General features: G+C 37.3%; 1 protein-coding gene across 3 annotated transcripts; it reads right to left on the minus strand.

Annotated features, from left to right (window-relative positions):
• Positions 1-34: 34 nt before the first annotated feature.
• On the minus strand, positions 35-19,473 carry LOC306860293 (uncharacterized protein). Of its 3 annotated transcripts, none has more exons than XM_079401915.1 (46): positions 19,221-19,473; positions 18,793-18,833; positions 18,484-18,624; positions 18,268-18,396; positions 18,075-18,179; positions 16,921-16,945; positions 16,740-16,825; positions 16,500-16,594; positions 15,238-15,272; positions 14,938-15,080; positions 14,803-14,855; positions 14,684-14,729; positions 14,479-14,583; positions 14,050-14,110; positions 13,749-13,897; positions 13,155-13,226; positions 12,899-13,030; positions 12,251-12,356; positions 11,810-11,976; positions 11,558-11,632; positions 11,380-11,440; positions 11,241-11,289; positions 11,011-11,114; positions 10,315-10,604; positions 9,956-10,068; positions 9,845-9,881; positions 9,541-9,614; positions 9,395-9,437; positions 9,266-9,303; positions 9,048-9,105; positions 8,786-8,948; positions 8,286-8,350; positions 7,788-7,961; positions 7,140-7,461; positions 6,777-7,006; positions 5,601-5,825; positions 5,453-5,507; positions 5,180-5,350; positions 4,512-4,649; positions 2,163-2,257; positions 1,857-1,951; positions 1,671-1,770; positions 1,494-1,552; positions 788-866; positions 616-672; positions 35-531 (listed from the first exon to the last, which is right to left on the minus strand). In XM_079401915.1, exons 2-46 carry the CDS (start codon positions 18,814-18,816, stop codon positions 460-462), a joined length of 4,716 nt encoding a protein of 1,571 aa, XP_079258041.1. In that variant the 5' UTR covers positions 18,817-18,833; positions 19,221-19,473; the 3' UTR covers positions 35-459. The 3 variants fall into 3 exon arrangements, with proteins under 3 accessions (XP_079258041.1, XP_079258040.1, XP_079258039.1); XM_079401914.1 differs by having other exon boundaries at positions 2,112-2,257; XM_079401913.1 differs by having other exon boundaries at positions 2,112-2,257; positions 5,174-5,350.
• Positions 19,474-19,575: the final 102 nt, after the last annotated feature.

Genomic DNA, 19,575 nt, shown 5'->3' on the forward strand with positions numbered 1-19,575 from the left:
AAGAACCCTTTCAGTATTTTTTCTCTTTTATTTTATCAACATCTCCCATCAATTGAACCTTTGCTTATTCAGACCCTTGCTAGTGTAAATGCACAAAAGACTTATGATGGTTTCAGAATGTAGTATCCCTTTTTAATTTCTGCGCACATACATCTAAAGTTGATTTTTATGAGGTGGGATGTTAGAAATAAATGCATTTCTTCTTACATTACCTATAACATTTACTTATTTGCTTTTCACAACTATTCATTATTCATATTAAAAACCACAAGCAAATATGTGCGCTAAAACTATGTACAGCCAACCATTGTTTCAAGGAGACTAGAATAAATGGCATAAAGTACAAATATTCAACCTTTTGAGTAATGCTATTTTAAAAGAACATAACATTAATAATATCTAAGCATACAAACAGGTTTTAGGAATAGTTTTCAAACGTTAGATTTTTTCCCCCTCAGGTCAGAACCTCGATGCATCAGGGAAGAACAAGGATTGCAGTCCTCTTCGCACACTCGTCAACTCTTCCTCGTGCTACAAAGACAGAAAAACTTGAATTCAGTCCTGCACAATTGTGTGATATCAAGTATAAAATATCAGTTCTGTTTGGGCTCTCACTATTTCTTTGAAGAAACGCTCCTGAACTGACTTCATGCTATTCTTCATCAAAGACATCTGCAACAAAAGCAAAAAGGTTTCTATTCTAGACAATCAAAGGTTAAAATGGCTTGAATTGCAAATATAACTACTGAACCATGATGGAGCACTCAAAAAAGGTTCAGGTCCTCACCTCCACAGAGAAGACTTGTTTCTCATACTCTACACTATCACACACGTCAGTATGAATGGTGCTTTTCAACTGCTGTAATCTGAAACAACAAAACAACAAGAATGAGCAAGACAAGCACTTGCATTACAAATCTAGTGTACAAACAGCAAATACAAACAGAGGGAACTATTCAAAGCAATTAATCAGTTACTTTGTTTGAATCTAGAGAAACAGACAAATTCTCTGAAACATGCCTTACAATGCATGCAAACACTGTTGAGTAGCTTTCTTGCAAAAAAAGTGCTTTGTGCATGAAAACATTAAATGTTCAATTTACACTGACTTCCTTAGCAGCCTTTTTTTTTTAACTATGCAAACCTCAGTGCACTAAAAAAATGTACCTGTCTGAAATCTTGTCTTTGAGCTGCCCTTTTTTAAAGAAATTACAAGATTCTTGGCATAATAGCATTACAGAGTGAACAAATAATCAGCATTACATAATTATTGCTGTTTTCCCCCTGTTGCATCGTTAGCTACGAACGGCTGGAAAATCCTGTTTGTTACTGTGACCCAGAACAACACACAGACTAGTCATAAACAGGTCTTGTAGACATGATTACATATTATGTGAACAGAATAGTTATGAAGGGAAGATTAGTTCCATTTACATTAGAGCTGGGAAATCTATAGCATTCATCTCATGTTCATGCAGCTGTTATATTCTCACCTATTGGTTCCTTTCTCTTGGTAAGTGTGGAAGGCCAAGGTCTGCTTCTCCCAGTAAGTCTGTAGATATAGTGTGATTAAATCAAAGGCCATTTAAATATATATATATATTATACACATTTACTTGCCAAAGTCAGTTTGAAATTATAGACACTTGGCAAATCAGAACACTCGTTACCGTCAATTCCTCTTCCATGCTCCTCAAAACAAGGTCATCGTGCTCCAGGTTTGCTATTTCGCTCAACAGGACTTGTTTAACTTTCTCCAGCCTCTGAGTACTATATATTAGGCAAGAGAAAGAAAGCGGTAGAGGTAAATATCAGACGTGTTACCGGGCAGAAAATCTGACCTCTTCAGAGCTGACCTGTACTGGTGCACTTGGACGCTGACAGATGACATGTGCTGCCCTAAGGTCTTCAAAGTCTGCCTGGTGTAAAGATCCATTGTCCTGCTGCGATTCTGATAAATGCACAAGACAAGTTATTAGAAAATGCTAATACACACTCACTAAATGCTCAGGATGTGCAGCGTGTTTTGCATGAAAGGATGTGAATCCTCAAATAAGAGCTGGCATGTTTAGCCAGAGCTGATTTAGTGAGAAAAGTGAGATGACAAGCACCTTGATCTTCCTCTTAAGCTCTGAGCTGAACTGATGGCAGATAAAGCCCACCTGCTGAGCAGGCTGGGTCAGGTCTATGTCTGCCTCCACACTGGCATGCCTGCAGCTGGACCTTGTGCAAGATGACAGTGTCTCCACTTCCTCAGCTGGAGGGAACACACATAGACATACCCATGAGTCACTCATCAGCACTTTCAAAAGCACACACACCTGTACAGTGAGTAAACTTAGAGATTTTTTATATTTACATAACCACTCAAATATTTGGGGTCAGTGGAATTTTTTTAATTGTAAGAAATACTTTTATTCAGCAAGAAAGAATTAAAGGGTTAGTTCACCCCAAAATTAAAATTCTGTCATTAATTACTCCCCCTCATGTCGTTCCAAACCCATAAACCTTTGTTCATCTTCAGAACACAAATTAAGATATTTTTTTAATGAAATCTGAGAGCTTTGTGACCCTGCATAGACAGAAACACAACTACCACGTTCAAGGCCCAGAAAGGTAGTAAGAACATCGTTAAAATAGTCCATGTGACATCAGTGGTTCAGTTGAAATTTTACGAAGCTACGAGAATACTTTTTGTGCAACAAAAATAATTTCTTCTCTTCTGTGTCAGTCTCCACCGCCATTCAGAAGAGATCTACGATGCACACGTGTGCATTTGGTTTACAGTCGAACCACTGATGTCACATGGGCTATTTTAACGATGTCATTACTACATTTCTGGGCCATAAAATGTTTCAGTTGCGTTTAGGGCTGTGCGATTAATCGAAATCGAATCGCAATTTGAGTTGTTGCGATTTGCTTATCGCAAAGCCTGTGATGTGGACGCGATATTAGTCTGTTCCAGAGCATTTGCATGACTGCCAGCCTTATTAACCAAAACAGTACTTCCCAACTAACCAATAGAGTGAGCGCACCTCCGTCCTTCCCAATCAGCACTGCTCTAGCCAACTGCGTAAACGCCCAGCATTTTAAAAAGGGTCAGCTCGAAAGTGAGGCAAATTAAAACCAAAGAAAAACGGATGTAACGTCAGCTTCGAAATGACAGACAACGAACAAAAATTTGCAAGAGCTGCGTCACAACGCATATCAAGAGCTCCCTTATCGGTTCTGCTTTCAGTACATTATCATTCAGAGAATAAAAGATAAATTTTTAGATTTTTTTATTTGTAGGCTACATTAACCTTATCTTACACATTTTATCTCCCCAACAGATTCATTTGAAACAAGTTTATAATGCATGTTTGCTAGTTCAGAAGACCGCACACACAGCCCGTGTCTCTGAATGCTTCTCATACTCGCTCCGCTCTGCCCCACGCTGCGTGTCTCCCGCGTCTCCTGGACGAGCCGTTTACACGCAGCCTGTCTCGTAATGCTCTTTTATACTCGCGGTCTCACGCCCGGTTCTGCTCCGCAAGTCTCTTACGAGCGCATCTGGCAATATGGACGAGGCCTGACGCACGCACACAACACTGTGCCAACTCGCGCCTGTCTCCGCGTTTAAAACGAATGTAAATAACTGCTTGCCAATTTCACTTGGATGAAATGAAACAGTCAACACATTTCCCACTTGTTCTTAAAATCCCAAATACTTAAAAATGAATGAATCAGCCCGTGTAACATGTATTACTTTAATAATTGTCTAAAGAAATACAGTTCTTTATTTATAAAAAATAAACAAATCTTTCCTGGCAACCAACAGAACAACAGTAATTCCTATTGGAATAATGCCCAAAACAAAAAGGAATTTTGTATTGGTTTTTATGGAAATTATAAGAATTTCTGTGATGGTTTCTATTGTTTTTTCAGCAGGGTAACGATACTCATACTGTCCTGCACATTATTGACAATATTGAGCTGAAGCTTGACTTTGCAAATTTAAAATTGCAAATCAAATCGCAATCGCAATATCTGTCAAACAAATCGCAATTAGATATTTTCCCTAAATCGCACTAGTTGCGTTGCTGTCTATGCAGGGTCAGAAAGCTCTCAGATTTAATCAAAATATGTTAATTTGTGTTCTGAAGATGAATGAAGGTCTTACGAGTTTGGCACGCTTGAAGGTGAGCAATTAATGACCGAATTTTCATTTTTTCATCTCTTTAAACTGATCAGAAGTGACAGAATGTTGAATGTTAAATGTAAAAAAATAATATGGTTTTCACAAAAATATTAGGCAGTACAACTATTTTTCTGATAAGAAATGTTTCTTGAGCACCAAATCAGCATATTAGAATGAAAAATACTGTTTTTGATCAAATTGGTGAGCATGAGATTTCTTTCAAAAGCATTAAAAAGCCTCACTGCCCCCAAAACATTTAAATGACATCAATAGCATATTCTTAGCCTTATTTTGTGCCCAGAAACTCTCTCTCTCTCAAGTCTCTCATTACTAGATATTGTTGTTTCCTTGGCCCTTTTATTCAGGCCTCTCTGGTAACTTCTCTTTCTTCTCCCGCTCTCTGTGACTATGTCCTCCTCTTCTTCCTCTGAGCTGCTCTGATCCTTCATCAGTGGTTTAGTATTGGGGCCTGAGGCACAGCAACACAACATTACTCACAGAATCAAATGCATTCTGGGATAATTTCTTAATCAGAAAATTGAGAAAGCAAGAGATTTTCCCCAAAAATAACAGTGTCTGATGAGTCAGGATTGGGATTAATCTGTGTCCAAGATACTGAGATGCACATTTCGTAAACTGTCTGCAAAATCTAAATATTCAGTAATGTGCTATGTATACATAGAGACTTACCCTGATTATATCACATTATAAAGCATCAAATGATAAATCACATTTATATTTTTTGAGTTAATCAAAGTTTCTGAACTCAACAAGGTTGTTTGGTTTCTTTTTTTTGCTGCATTATGCTTGGTTGCTCTGCCCACAGTGAAATCTTATTGGTCCGCAATCTAGATTTTCATGGCTATATATTAAACATCAAATATGTTCTGATTGGCTGGTATTACCACAAGGAAAAAATACTTCATGCTGTGAACTTGCCACACCATGCCTAGTTTGGATGATGCATAATCTTTTTTAAAAGATGATAAATACCCTTACTAGGAGTGAAGGATTTATTAGTAGGCACAAACAGCTTTCTAGGCTTCATATTCAGAGCTAGCTGTAAGGGAGAAGGAGCCTTATTCTCTTTGTCCTCCTCACTGTCCTCATCTCTCTCTGAAAGACTAGCGGAGTGGCTCAAGGTGAGACGCTTGTGGATGGTTGTTGGACCTGATTAGCAATTGGTACAAAAAAGATGCTTATTTTTGTATACTAAAAAATAAAATAATAATAAAAAAAACAAACACAACATAATTAAAAAAATCTCTTCACCTGACTTAAATTCTAGTCTTTCAACCTTACTTCCTTTCTGGCTTGCTGGTGTTTTCTATAAGTCGTACAAGAATGAAGCGGTGTGTTACTGAAATGTAGTATAATGAAAAGTGTAACTGTGCTCAGAAATGAACTGTTAAAGCTGTACCTCTAGCTCAGTGCACATCAGGGCCATGTTGCTCACGGATATGTGAGAAGACTGGCTCATTGTCACAGAAATGACAGACCTCCTTTCAAACGATGTTGGGCTGGTTTTGTTCATGAGACCTCTCTGCTCCTCCTGGAGGTCTAGAGGGATGTGTGGGGAGGGCTGGGTGGATTTCTCCAGGGGTTGAGTAGAGCTCAGTAATGAGTGGACTGGACTCAGCTCAACCTGTGGGAGTAATGAATACATAAACATATTATTTTTTAGATCAGAGAGGTAATGACAAATACAACATGTTTATGCTAAAATAAAGACTGAATAATACAATCAAATCACACTTGTATTTGTAGTGGCCCCAAAAAACATCTGGAAACTTAATCCATACTTAAAACGTATTAATGTCATTGTATTACACTGTAAAATATCAACACAAGTGGCATTCCTTTTAAATAAAGACAGAAAGATAGCACAAGCACACTTAATAAATGTTAAGGTTATAAAACAAATATAAATGAATGGCTTTATACACTGTTGAAAGGTTTGAGGTCAGTAAGATTTTTTTATGTTTTTGAAAGAAGTTTCTTATGCTCTCAAACGCTGCATTCATTTGATCAAAAAATCAGTAAAAATCTATAAATATTACAATTTAAAATAACGTTTCTATTTGAATATATTGTAAAATCTTGTTTATTTGTGTGTCTGAATTTTCAGCATCACATGATCCTCCAGAAATCATTCTAATATGCTGCTCAAGAAACATTTATTTATCGACAATTATTAACAATTATTATCGATGTTGAAAACTGTTATCAGGAATGTGTGATATATTTTTCACGACTATTTAATGCATACAAAGTTCAAAAGAACAGCATTTATTTGAAATAGACATCTTTTGCTATTATACATGCATTTACTGTCTCTTTTGATACATTTTTAAGTTTATCCCAAACTTTTGAACAGTAGTGAACATCAAAATAAAAATGATTTTGCCATAGAAATATTAAGTTAGCTCTTTATTTAGCATCATTTTTTTACAGATACCAAATGCCAAATATTTTTGGAGACAACTTATGATCAGAGCTAACAATCAAATGAGCAATGAGAGCTGTAATGTCGCCCATTAGTACTTGATTTTTCCATCAGTGTGATTTGAAAACATGCACTATGTTTCCTGTTTACCTGTGCAGCAGGTGGAATCCGCTTAGAGCCTCTTGAGGTTGTGGAAACAGGCGTTATGGTGTGAGATGGCAGTTTCACAGCAGCTTTATTCCCTGGGGTTTTACAGAGAGAGGAGGCTTTGAGAGAACCGAGAGGCTGTAGTGGAGAAGAGTCAGCTTCGATTGGAGAGATGGACAGAGAACGGAGAGGTGTAGCATTGGATCTCAAGTTGGTCGTTAGTTTTTCGCCCGCTACAGAGAAAAATAAAATATAATTTACACGGCAGTTACACAAGATGTTATTTTTTATACCAAAGCCATGTTAATTGACAGCCATACATTTATACAAATACAAACAGCTAATTTAAGGCTCTTTAATTCTTACATCTCATCTTCTCAACGGAGGGAGGCGAGGCAAATGTGGAAGATAATCTTGCAGCCCATGATTCCTTCTGTCTTCTGACTGATCCCTGAGCAGATGACGTCTTCTTCACTGTAAGATGTTCTGGACTATACATCTTTTTGCCTATATCATTTCTCTGACCTCCCAGAATCTTTGCAAAGACTTTATCTGCCTTTTTCTGTACGTTCTTCTCATTTTGTAGTTTGGCTATGTCTACAGAGGTTTTCTCTCTCTTTTCTCCTTGTTCTGTGGCTCGAGCTGGGACAGTCTGCTGAAGCACTGCTGCTCGCCCAACTGCTTTTTTCTATTTAGAAAAGACAAAGACATAAAGCTCATCAGGACCATTATCATTAATCTGTCTAGACCAGGGCTGTCCAAACTCGGTCCTGGAGGGCCGGTGTCCTGCAGAGTTTAGCTCCAACCCTAATTAAACACAGCTAATCAAGCTCTTACTAGGCATACTAGAAACTTCCATGCAGGTGCTGAGGCAAGTTGGAGCTAAACTCTGCAGGACACCGGCCCTCCAGGACCGAGTTTGGACAGCCCTGGTCTAAACCCTGAAGATCTTAAATAAAGGCATTTACAACAACAGAAGATTCCTGTGAACTGACTGTGCTGAATACCACATACCTTAGGGGGTGGTGCTTTTTCGCTCTCTGACAGACTGGACTGGTTGTCCGAGTCAGACGTCTCTCTGTAGGTTCTGGTCAAGGCTGCAGCTCTTTGAGGTCGTCCTGTGGCTTTCTTATTATTGATGCTTGGCTGCCTTTTATCCTCCTGTTCAGCCATTTTCTTCTGTCTCTTCTATTATTCACCCAATTCAATAGAAAAGTGAATAATTACTATAAATATGATTATAAAAATACAATACTACCAATTCAAAAAGGTGTAGTAAAACTGGGTTGAAATAGTTCAATTTACTATGCAGACCGACTCTAATATTCTCCTCAGTCCACCCTAACCAAACTAAGCTGCAAATGGTTAATCTGGAAATGATTCTGCTTATGATGTTACAACCATGAGCATGTTGCCACATAACCAACCAATATTTTCCAATTAACACCTAAACCTAAATTATAAAAGTGACAAAAAAAGCTACAAATTGTAGAATATGGCACTTGTTCTTACCCGCTTTGGCTTGATTTGTGCTTTCACTGGTTTTGGCGAATGCAAAGGTGTATATGGTGATTTAACTGAAACAAAATGAATGTGTAAGAGATTATCGTACAGAAGCATGTGAAAAAGAGAGGGAAAGTAGTTATCAATAAATTGTGTGTAGTCCGTAAATAAATGCCACCCATCTTTACGGTAGAGTTAACCTCTGCAGATGACAAATAAAGGCCCAGTTTCACAGACAGGGCTTAGACTAAACCAGGATTACGCCATAGTTCAATTAGGACATTTCAGTAATATTTATAAACATGCATGGAAAAAAAACATTACTGGGGTGCATCTTGAGACAAAACAAAGGCACTGATATATTTTATGATCAGTCAGTGCAAGTTTATTTCAGCAGAAACAGCTCAGACTTACAGTTTAGTCTAGGACTAGGCTTAAGCCATGTCTGTGAAACCGGGGGAAAGAGTTTAAAACAACAGTTGGAGATGTAAGAGATTGGTGTTGCATACATGCAGTGTCATCTGGTGAAAAGATGGGTTTAACCGGCTGCCTGCTGTAGTCTGCCACCTTGGGCTTGGGTTTCCTGTTGGCTGAGTGTAACCAGCTAATCTCAGTCATGTTGTCTGTGTCCGTATCACTGAACAGCTTTTTCTTCTCATTTGCCTTGGCAGCCTAGATTGTAACACATCCAAGTATAAGAAGTGGATTTTTTTGTGATAAATCATCAAATGCATAAGTGTCCACCCCCAAATAATTAATGAAATGTGAAACCTTTGTAAGCCGACGTTTTTTAGCAGACTTGGAGAGAGTCTGAGGATTACTTTGTGTACTAAAAGAGAAAACGTAATATAATAAGCAATAAAATACATAATGTATTAACAAGCAGTCACATATTCACAAATGCAGGATTTCTTTAGAGAGATTTTAACTGGGTATTATTATATTGTTCAACACTAGAGGGTGCTGTTCTTATAAATTAACAGAATTACCTGCTTTCCACTCTGGATGTATCAGAGGATTTCTTTCTCTAAAGAGGACAAAATTAAGAACTAATGAAGTTTATTATTATGTTTTTAAATATTTATTTTGTTTGCATTCAGAGCTATTGGTGTCCTTACCACACAAATTTTTGGCGTGTCTTCTGTAAATGCATAAACATCCCTGAGGAGACCAAACACAATAAATTCAGTGATTATAAAAGATAGGCCTATTTTCAAATTAAATAGCCCTAGTTTAAGGGATTGAAGTCAGTAAAATGCAATACTCAAGCTGCTGGAACTCCTTCTTGGCTTTGTCTTGTGTTTTGTGCAAGCTTGAACTCTTGGGAGCAGTTTTCTCCTATAACATTGTGCAAGGGAAAAGAATTGTAAGTTTGCATCACATTTGTAACCCTGTTAAAAAACAGCATATGCTGGTTAGGTATGTTTTAAAGCATGGCAGCTCGTAACCAGCTTATGACCATCTGCCATGCTTCAAAACATTCCTAACCAGCATATGCCATTTTTTTCAAAAGGGTAGATGAAATTGATTTGACATTACAAATACTGTTTTCTTTCTAAATGACTTACAGTGGAGGATGGACACCCGCTCTTATTGAGCAGATATCTGAAAGTGAAGGTAAGAGTGTTATTTCATGTGAGGACAAGGTAGGGCACGAATGAAAGGTCAGTCTGTGTCACCTGTTTGTAGACTCGATATTACACAGGCCCCCATATTCATGGGATGCTGCTTTGGCAGTTCTCTTATAATGACTGGATATCATTTTCACCATGCCATCTTCAGCATTTGCCATCTTCAGAACAATAACAATAAACACAGTTTAATATAATAAACCTGGCTTTGTTTTCTTTGATTTATAGGCTATTAATTAACAGGAGAGTAGGGAAAGGACAGCATCACCCATATACTCTTAAGTGCTACATCTCAATGTGCCTAGAACAAATCGACTTCAAATTCAAGTAATACCTGCCTTAGCAAACACTAATAATATTTGCTCGTTATAACTTAAAGACATCTATTCCAACTAAAAGAGTCTCACATTGTCATGGCCTGATGTGTCGCCCCGAACTTCACTACTCTTCCTTCTGTCTTGTGCAGGTCTAGCAGGCATGGACCTCACTGATTTCTCCATATTTTCTTTCTCTTGACCTGCAGTCCTGGGCTCCAGTGAGGAGCCCCTCTGGGCTGTATGACCATATGTACCCTGCTGCTCCCTCACCACCTCCTCCAGTCTATGAGTGAGCTGGGTGTGCAGCTGCTTCTGGGTCAGGGCTCTGGATGCACACTGTGCCGGGGACAGACGCTGAGGAGGGGGATGAGAACTACCATCTGGAGATGATTGCACAGAAAGGTTACACAAAGCCACCTGATTAATATAGTGACAAAATATCAGGAACAGTGTTTCCTAAATTAAAGATTTGAAGCAGGGAAATTAAGTAAACAATCTGACAGATTCAGTCAGTAAATAATTAGACTGATTTAGGGTAATAATGAGAGTAAATAATTATTTTTATTATGTGAGAATGTGACTGCACAGTGAAAAGAGACATGAAACTAGCAAATCTATGTAGGAAATTGGTTCAAACAGTCAATTATAGTATAGAGGTCATAATAATACAAGCATATTTTACTACGGAATGCTGCGATTGACCAATCACAATTATGTATTCAAGAGTCACGTACTGAAGTTTATTCTTTGCTGATAAAACATACCTAACATATCTGTTTAACTCACCTGATATAGTGCAGTTTTTAGAGCAATCTTTTTTCAGAGCCAGCAGTGATCCGGATACAGAAATTCTCCTTTTACTAGAGTTCAAGCTCCAGATAGCAGGTGAACTGATCAGTAGAAGATAGACATCCAAGCATACATTATATTGTGAGCAGACAGAATCCTCTCTACAATGGATGTAATGTTAAACAGTTAGGAAATAGTAATCGAAATGCCACCAATAATGCACTCACAATGAGCTTCCCTTTCTCACAGGTTGGGAGTCTGGGACTATGCTGTTATCTTTTACACAAAGAAACAAAAAAAAAGTTAAAAGCATTTAAATATGTTCACATAGGCAATGGCATTTCCTTAGTATGCTTCACATAATACCAAAAGTGTCCTCTTCATGGTCAGCTTGCACCATCTGTACTACTTTGTCTACAGGAATATGCTGCAAGAAATATATATTTTTTATAGGGTTAGATAAGCCAATAAGAGAAAAAAGAAGGTAGCAAAAACAGAAAACATTAAATAAACTATTATATAAATATATATGAATTCAGAGCACCTTGTGGTACTTCTTTCCTTTAGCCTTTATGCCCTGGATTTTCTGTTGGTCTTCATTATGAGCAGCAGGGGTTGACTAACAAGACAAACAGAATTCACTGAGATTACATCCATTAAGCTGTTCATTACAAATAAGTATAGACAAATCAGTATATTGCTTCATTAATGTAACAGTGTTTCATAAACCCTATTCTCCATTTGTTTTATCAGTATAAACTTGAATTTGAAGCGAAACTTTCTAATTAGGTTATACCTGTGCTTGAATTGCATGGGCCTTCTTTTGGTTTTTCTCGCACTGAAAGCTAAGAGAAGGCACACTGGAAGATGTTTTAGACATCATGAGTTCTCTAAGTTCAATCTCCTTCTTCCTCTCTGAAGAGCTCATCATCTGAAGAGCTGGTTTCACCATTAGCTTTGACACTACAAAAAAGTAGTTACAAAACTTTATATTGCTCATAAAAATGACATTAAAATCTACAAATGGCTATATGTTACAGGCATTTCACCACAAGCAAGAGATAATCTTTACAACAAACCTTTTAACAAACTGAGGGGCAATTAAAAAATATTGTGGTAATCAACAACAGAACTGAGATCGTTTACACTCTTGCTGGGGAAAACTACAGAACTATCTGTGATATTCTACAAGAATGGATTCTTTACTGATTAGTCATAAACAGCTTAATGGACCTACCTGCAGGTAGGACACAGATGGAGGAACAGCTCCCCTGTGTACTCCCCACACTGCCAGAAATGTATGTGCAAGACTCAGACACCTTCATCTTTATAGGGGTTACCATCTGAGAAAAAGAGATTTGCATTTTTAGAGCAAGAGACTTCCAGCCACAATGATGCCACTAGCATGTGCACAAAGCTGTAATAACAGCAACAGTAACAGAGGTGAGTCAGTGTCACCATATTCTAGTTGTTAAAAATGAGAAAATACAAACGTGTCACTTCGACAGGGATAAATGAGCACAACAGTTCACCAAAGTTAATTATACAGGTCATCTAATTTAATAGCACGCCTGGATGCACGGTCCAATAAACAATCATGATTATAATTAAGCCCTGATGAAGGCAATTACATAACAGATATTTTCATCAGGCAGCTGGTGTTAACAGAGGGAAAAGCCTAGTTTTTAAAATAAAATCCGACAAGCAGGTCCGTTTCACAAACGGCTTGAGAGGGAGCAATATTCAGCTTTGTCAATAAAATGCCATCAGATATGTGGTCAATTCAAAGCTCTCACAAAACATCAATATGATTTTTAAAAGCTCCACAGGCATACTAAAATGAATGAACAATTACAATGTTTATGTTGTGAGCCTCCTGTCTTACCTGTAGGGGCACATTGTTTGTATCTGGTGTTAGATATGTGGGAGGCTGGCAGGGAATGCTATGCCTGACTGATGATGACCCTTTTCCCTCTACACGCAGATAGGGGGACACTTGACTTTCAGGGACAAAAACCTGTTAGTTTAACACAGACAGTTAAACCCCACACCTTATGAGAGACAGACACGCTGCAATGTCACAATTCACCTTAGGAAGAAATGAATGGCTCGTTTTAAGGTGTCCTTTGAGTCTGACTCACCTGTGAACTTTCCAGTGAACTTAAGTTGACATGAACAGGTGTTTTCACAATAGAGGACTTCCTAACAGACGTCTGAAATACAGCAAGAGGGATTGAAAACATCACTGCTGATTTGCTGTGACAGCTGTATAAAACAAGTGATTAGACATTTAATCTAAGTGTTTCATTCCTATTAGCAGATTTAGCTGTACAGCCTCTTCAGCTCAAAAGCTTAATCAAACAAATGATGAGATCCTAATGACCACATAAAAACATGCATTTAATCAACATGTCATGTTATCAAACCATTCATTTAGTTTTGGTCTGATCACTCTGGTGTAAAGTTATAAAAACAATACCATGTCAAATTTAAACAGGAATGTTATGTTTACTCTTTATTAGAGTAGATAGAGATTTGTGCTTAGCTGGATAAGGGAAAAATTTGATTTTTTTGCAATTACAGAAGGACTAGTCACATTTTATTTAAGCATACACTAAAGTAAAAGTTCTGATTAGCGGAAATACTTGTTCTTGACATTTCTACTCTTCATTTTATAATTCCGACTGTACAGGCAGGTCTTTTTGAGATAAAGTGGCATCAGAAACATCACTAACCCTGTTCTTAGCCTGCCCATAAACACTCTCAGTGGCTCGCAGGATGTCTAGAGATGAACTGAATTTGATGGTGACTCTGGAGCCCTCTAAGTTGTCGAAGCAGGCTGGCTCAGTCAGAACCAGATGAAGAACCTTCTTGCCACTCTCCTCTGTGAAATCAAATATAGATATGTGTTTTAAACACAGATTAGAACAAATCCTGAGCTCAGAAAGTCCAATATGGATCCAAAACGATTATTTTGTGGGTTTTGAGAACAGTTGCAGAAGATCTGTTTAGAGGGGACAATGTTGATTGTGTTACCTTCTACTATGTAACTCTGGACCTCATTTTCAACGATACACAGAGTGTTCCACTGGCCATCCTGAAAGGAGAGAGACATCTAACATTCATATTCCTATTAATTTCTTGTATGCAATTATACAAATGTGAATGAAAGTTATTGCATGTTGGATTCCCAAATGCACATTATTTGCTGTCCTTACCATGAACTGAGCTGTTTTGAGATGCTGAATATAGCAGATCATACTGTGATTATTGTGCAGCACCATTTATTTATTAAATTTTTACATTTGATAGAATTATTATTATTATAATTATTAGCTTTTCATCAACTCACAAATCCCCAGGGCTATGCAAATCCCCGTTTAGAAAACCCTGTTATATAATTATTACTATTTTCCCAGGTCTAATGTAAGATGTAGCTACTGTGAGAGACTATAATGTCATTACCTGGGCCTTCTTATTAGCCACACAGAAGTAAAAAGAGATACTTTGACTTCCTAGATTGAAGTCAATCCAGAAAGCTTTCAGATTCTTGTCCTCTGGCATGAGCAGCTATAAATATAACAAAACAGAAATATACATGTAGTTCAAAACTGCACAAAATAACAGTGTATATATTCCCATACTCACCCTTATAAATGTGAAAACTAACCTCATGTTTGTCCAAAAATGCATCCAGGCAAGGGTAGGAGTACACGCTGTGAGAAGATAAACCAAGACATGCTATACAATCTATAAAAAAAGCAAAAGCTGTCAAAAGATATTAAGTACCTTCTTCCATCTCCTTGCATGCCATTGACCATATTTAGAAACTTCCTACAGTCCTGTCATTAAAAAAAAAAAAAATCTAAATCCTGTGAGACCAAAGAAATTCAGTTTATAATGACTTAATAATGCCATATTTACAGTCTCAAACTCTGAATCCTTGATTTTCTTGAATGCAGATGAGACAAAGGTCATTGTAAACCAGGAGTCAGCTAGTTGATTCCTCTGAGCCGTTGAAGCCATTCTGCAGAGGGCCTCCATTAAAGACACCTGCAAATCATAATCTGAACCACAACAGATATGTAGTTAAAATCAGTCACAGTATGAGTGCAGGCTAAAATGAGTTTCATAATGATCATAGCATTTGTAATTCTTTTAAATAATTTTATGATTGCACTTTCTAAACTACGTATACTCATTACAAAGGATTTTTACACTAACCTCCACCTTTGAGGATTTGACTGGCCACTGCATTCCTGATAAAAACACAACACACTACAGATTTAAAATACAAACATATTGTTAAGTACAGTGTTGGGCAAGATACTTGGAAAATGTAGTGAGCTAAGCTAACAGTTACTCCTCATTAAATGAAGCTTCACTACACTAAAGCTACAGCCCTGGTAAATGTAGCAAGCTAAGCTACCGCAACTTGGCAAAAGTAGTTTACTACATCTAAGCTATTTTTTTTTTTACATAATTTTTATATTGAACCATCATACCAAGTCAATGCTTTCTCAGTGATCAATAAAACTGTCAGTCTGCCAGATAGACATGCATAATTGTTTAGGTTAATTGTTTATTCAACAACTGTTCCAAACCAATTTTGGCAACAGAAATCAGTATCAAGTACATTTGATATACTGTATTGATATACCGGATTCACCTTTTATTGTGACATTTTTACCTTATATTGTGACATTCAAAAATTTGTCTGTCAGCTGGAAACCTCCTATTGGTAGCTGGTATTGTGGCTTTATTGTATACAGATACATTTATATAAATGGTAGCATTTCACAATAAGGTTCATTAGTTAACCTTTTCATGAACTTGCAGGTCATTCAGTTTTCTGTCGCTATGTGGGCGCTCGTTTTTTTTCTTTTATTTGGTATCATGTTATAAAAGATTCAGCACTTCGCACAAGCTATTTGGCTGTGACTCGACAACAAAATTATATGACACTCTTCTCTGCTCCTCAAATACAAAAAAACATTAGCCTTTATAAATATAGTGTTTCTTGAGTAAAGAAAACGCTGTACTTATTCAATCAACAGTTTGTTATTTACCGTCAGACAGCAAACAAGCTGAGATGCTCTAAACTGTGCGCCGCACTTCATTCACGAGAGAGGCGGGAGGAACAATGAGGTTTAACTGACAGTCTGAGGAGCCAATGACGTTACGAAGTTTAGTGACGGTCGCGTCACTTACTGATCCAGGATCAGTGATCCCAGCTGTTATATTTCTGATTTGAACTTGACTTTCAGAAATGCTTTGGAAAATGTAACGTTAGCTTTTGTTGACGCTACCGCGCTACTTCATCGAAAATAGAGCTTCGCCACTGAAAAGCTATTTGATTCAGAAAGCAGCGACGCTACCACCCCGCTACTAAGAAATGTAGTTAAAACTAGTACCGTCACTACTGCCCATCACTGGTTGAGTACTTAAGACTCAGGAGACTAATAATGCATTATCATTCAACATACATCATAGACGAAGCCTCTTGAGTTGACAAGATCTTCTTTTTCTTTTTCAGCTCCATGGGAATCTTTTCCAGAATAGCATTGAGCTTCCTTGCTGCCTGTCAATAAGAGTAAATAATAATCATTCATACATCCTGGAAAAGTTTTCAATATGGTTGAAATGATTACTTCTCAGCATATCAATGGTGATTGGTGACTGAAGCTAGGAAGGCTTTCCATTAAGAAATACAATGAATCTCCTACCTCTTTCTGAATCATGATGTTTATTTGTGCATCAGATGCCAGTTTGCCAATGTGACTAAGCAGAGCTTCAGTAACTTCATATGTACCTGAGGCGATACACAGATTTGAACTGAATGTAGAGCGCTGTTCAACTTCCCCTTTTGTCTTTTTTTTTTTTTTAAATCTGGAACAAAACACTCACCTTCTTTACAACTTCCATGAACAACCTGCAAAAGTGAAATGACATGCGCAAATCAGAATACTATAATACAGCATGTGTGTGTTTCTGAATTCACTAATTATGTTTTCTTTGGCATTTTTTTGATCTTATAGATCTTATTTCTTAGCATTTACATTTGCTGATTCAGTTTGCACCAATGGTGCCATTTCAGTAATGGCTTTCATTAGGTATGTTTGAATTTTCTATCAGTCAGAACGAATCCAGTCTGTTTACATGAACCCTAAACGTTGCAACATGTTGTCATGTATTCTGTAGTCTCGCGTAGGCTGAAGGTCTGGAATCTATGGCAGCTTTCATTGGCCAAGGCCTGCCCATGAGGCCGTTTGACCGACATGTCAAACAACCAATCACAGTTCGTTTCGTTCAGCGTCACGTTTTGGGGCGTGGAAATGTGTGTAAAACTCTCAGACGTACTTTAAAGATTCTATGCAGCGAACTTTAAATATTTCACGAAAATCCAGCGTTTATTTGATCCCGATAAGTGCTCATCGTCACAGTTGTAAACACAACGACTTTCTTCTTTCGTGAAGGGGTTTAGCGTCACGGCATCTTTGTTTCCAGGTGGAACGTTAAAGAACGCGACACACACACGTCTCCTGGAAATACTGTATAATTCAACCAATCCGACGACGACTTTGAAACTCCTGAAGTGTTTCCAGATAAGTGTGCCATTTGCATCAGACGTTTAGCCAACGTTCTGTGGCCATGACGTCTGAGGCTGAGACTATGTATTCTGTGCTCAGAACAAAGCCACTGCTATAATGTAAATAAAACAAATATATAATACATATTTAGTCTCCGTCACTAACCAAATTGTAAGGTGTAAATTAAATATGAAAATTCAAGCATTTTTTTTTATTCATATGGAAGTTCATTTTCACCATGGAATAAAAAAATAATAAAAAAGGTAAATGGAGCTTTTTATCTCACAACTCTGGGAAAAAAAACTGAGAGATGTAATCTCAGTTTATAAACTCGCAATTCAGAGAGGAAAATACTTTTTGCGAGTTTATAACTGATCAAAATCTCATTTGGATCAGTTGAGGTGTTTACAAGAAAATATACCTAATGATTGTTGCATTTCCTTTTATCCCCAAAAATGTGTCGTTACAAACCATCAGTGCATCAAAGAAGTCCTCAGCCAGCTTTATCATAGTCTCATTTCTTGATGACCCTGCCTCCACCCACAGCTTTCTGGCCTTCTCGAACCACTGCACCATGTAAACATACATTTTAAGCAATAAAAAACATTCTTCTTCTTCACCAAAACAGACATAGAGAGAACAGAAACACTGATTATAAACTTATCTTCTTAACAAATCCTTGGGCAACCATCACAGATACTCCTCCACCACCTGGAAACACCACCAACTCGCCATATTTGTGTAAAATGGTAAGCACCAGACAAGCATTGTCCACATTTCCAAGATCCATTTCCTGCAAGAACATACAACAGTAGATATAAACCCAGTGAGGAAGTTCATACAGTTAAGTCATGAAGGCAATGTTAAACATATCACTAACCCTGACGAAAAGCTTATCCAGCTTGCTCATGAATTGTCTGGAACATTTTATAGTGGCTTCTTCCTTGTTTTCATTTTGTAAGAATTTTTCCAGGTCCTGAAAATTATTGTGTTTAAAAGCTTCATCCACCAGTTTCTCCACCTAAGCAATAAAATAAAAAGTGAACTTTGTGGTCTTAATGAATAAAAAAAACATCCCATATAATTACAGAAGACAAAGGCATTTCAGAGGTGAGTTAAAAACATTTTCCCAAAAATATAGGTTAAGTTAAAAGCATGAATTAAACAGCTCGGTTGGTTTAATTCTCACCTGATGGTCCTGCAAAGGAGCCATGATGCACAGACGATCACCTGTTTTAAATGTTAAAGACATTAAATAACTCAGAAATATGAATCTCAGATGCAGATAATTCAAAGAAAACACAATTCCAGGAAAGATGAGGACTGAGCTGTCTTTAAATGACATATTTCTCAGAATTTAATTGAATTAACCAAAAAAGGAACACAACTATGCGTTTTGGCTTCGTTTATGTGATGTATTAGTCAATATGTCATCTGTTAAAGCAAATTATGCTGTTAGCCGTTAATAACGGTCTAAACTACAGCTCAGGCAACGAAAATACTGTCGCAAAACAGCAAAATAATAGACATAACCGTGAAAATTAATGCTGTAAGCGATCATATTTCATTTAATAATTAGATTAAATCGTAGCTATTTTAAGGGTGTTCAGATCTTACCTCAGATTATGACTGACGCTTCAACGGACTTCAAGTTTTATATAGCCTTTTTTAACAAATAACGTGAAGTTAACATAGATCCTAAAGGTACAGTTACTAAGATGGAAATGGTCAACTTATGCTCAAAATAGTTTGTTAAAAAGCGATTTATATGGCTTTTGACGGTCGTACTGTAACGTTGCGTTCTGATAACGCGGGAAAAAATGACGTGCACGCGCAGAAGAAAAAATGGACGCTCACGCGGACTCGATTCAAAACTCACCTAGTGTACAATTAAATACTATAGTAAAATAACAATAATAATAATACATTTTAAAAGCAGAATGGCACAAATATCACACAAAAAAACGTACTG

This window comes from Barbus barbus (genome assembly GCF_936440315.1).
Source record: "Barbus barbus genome assembly, chromosome: 41".
Classification (NCBI taxonomy): domain Eukaryota; kingdom Metazoa; phylum Chordata; class Actinopteri; order Cypriniformes; family Cyprinidae; genus Barbus; species Barbus barbus.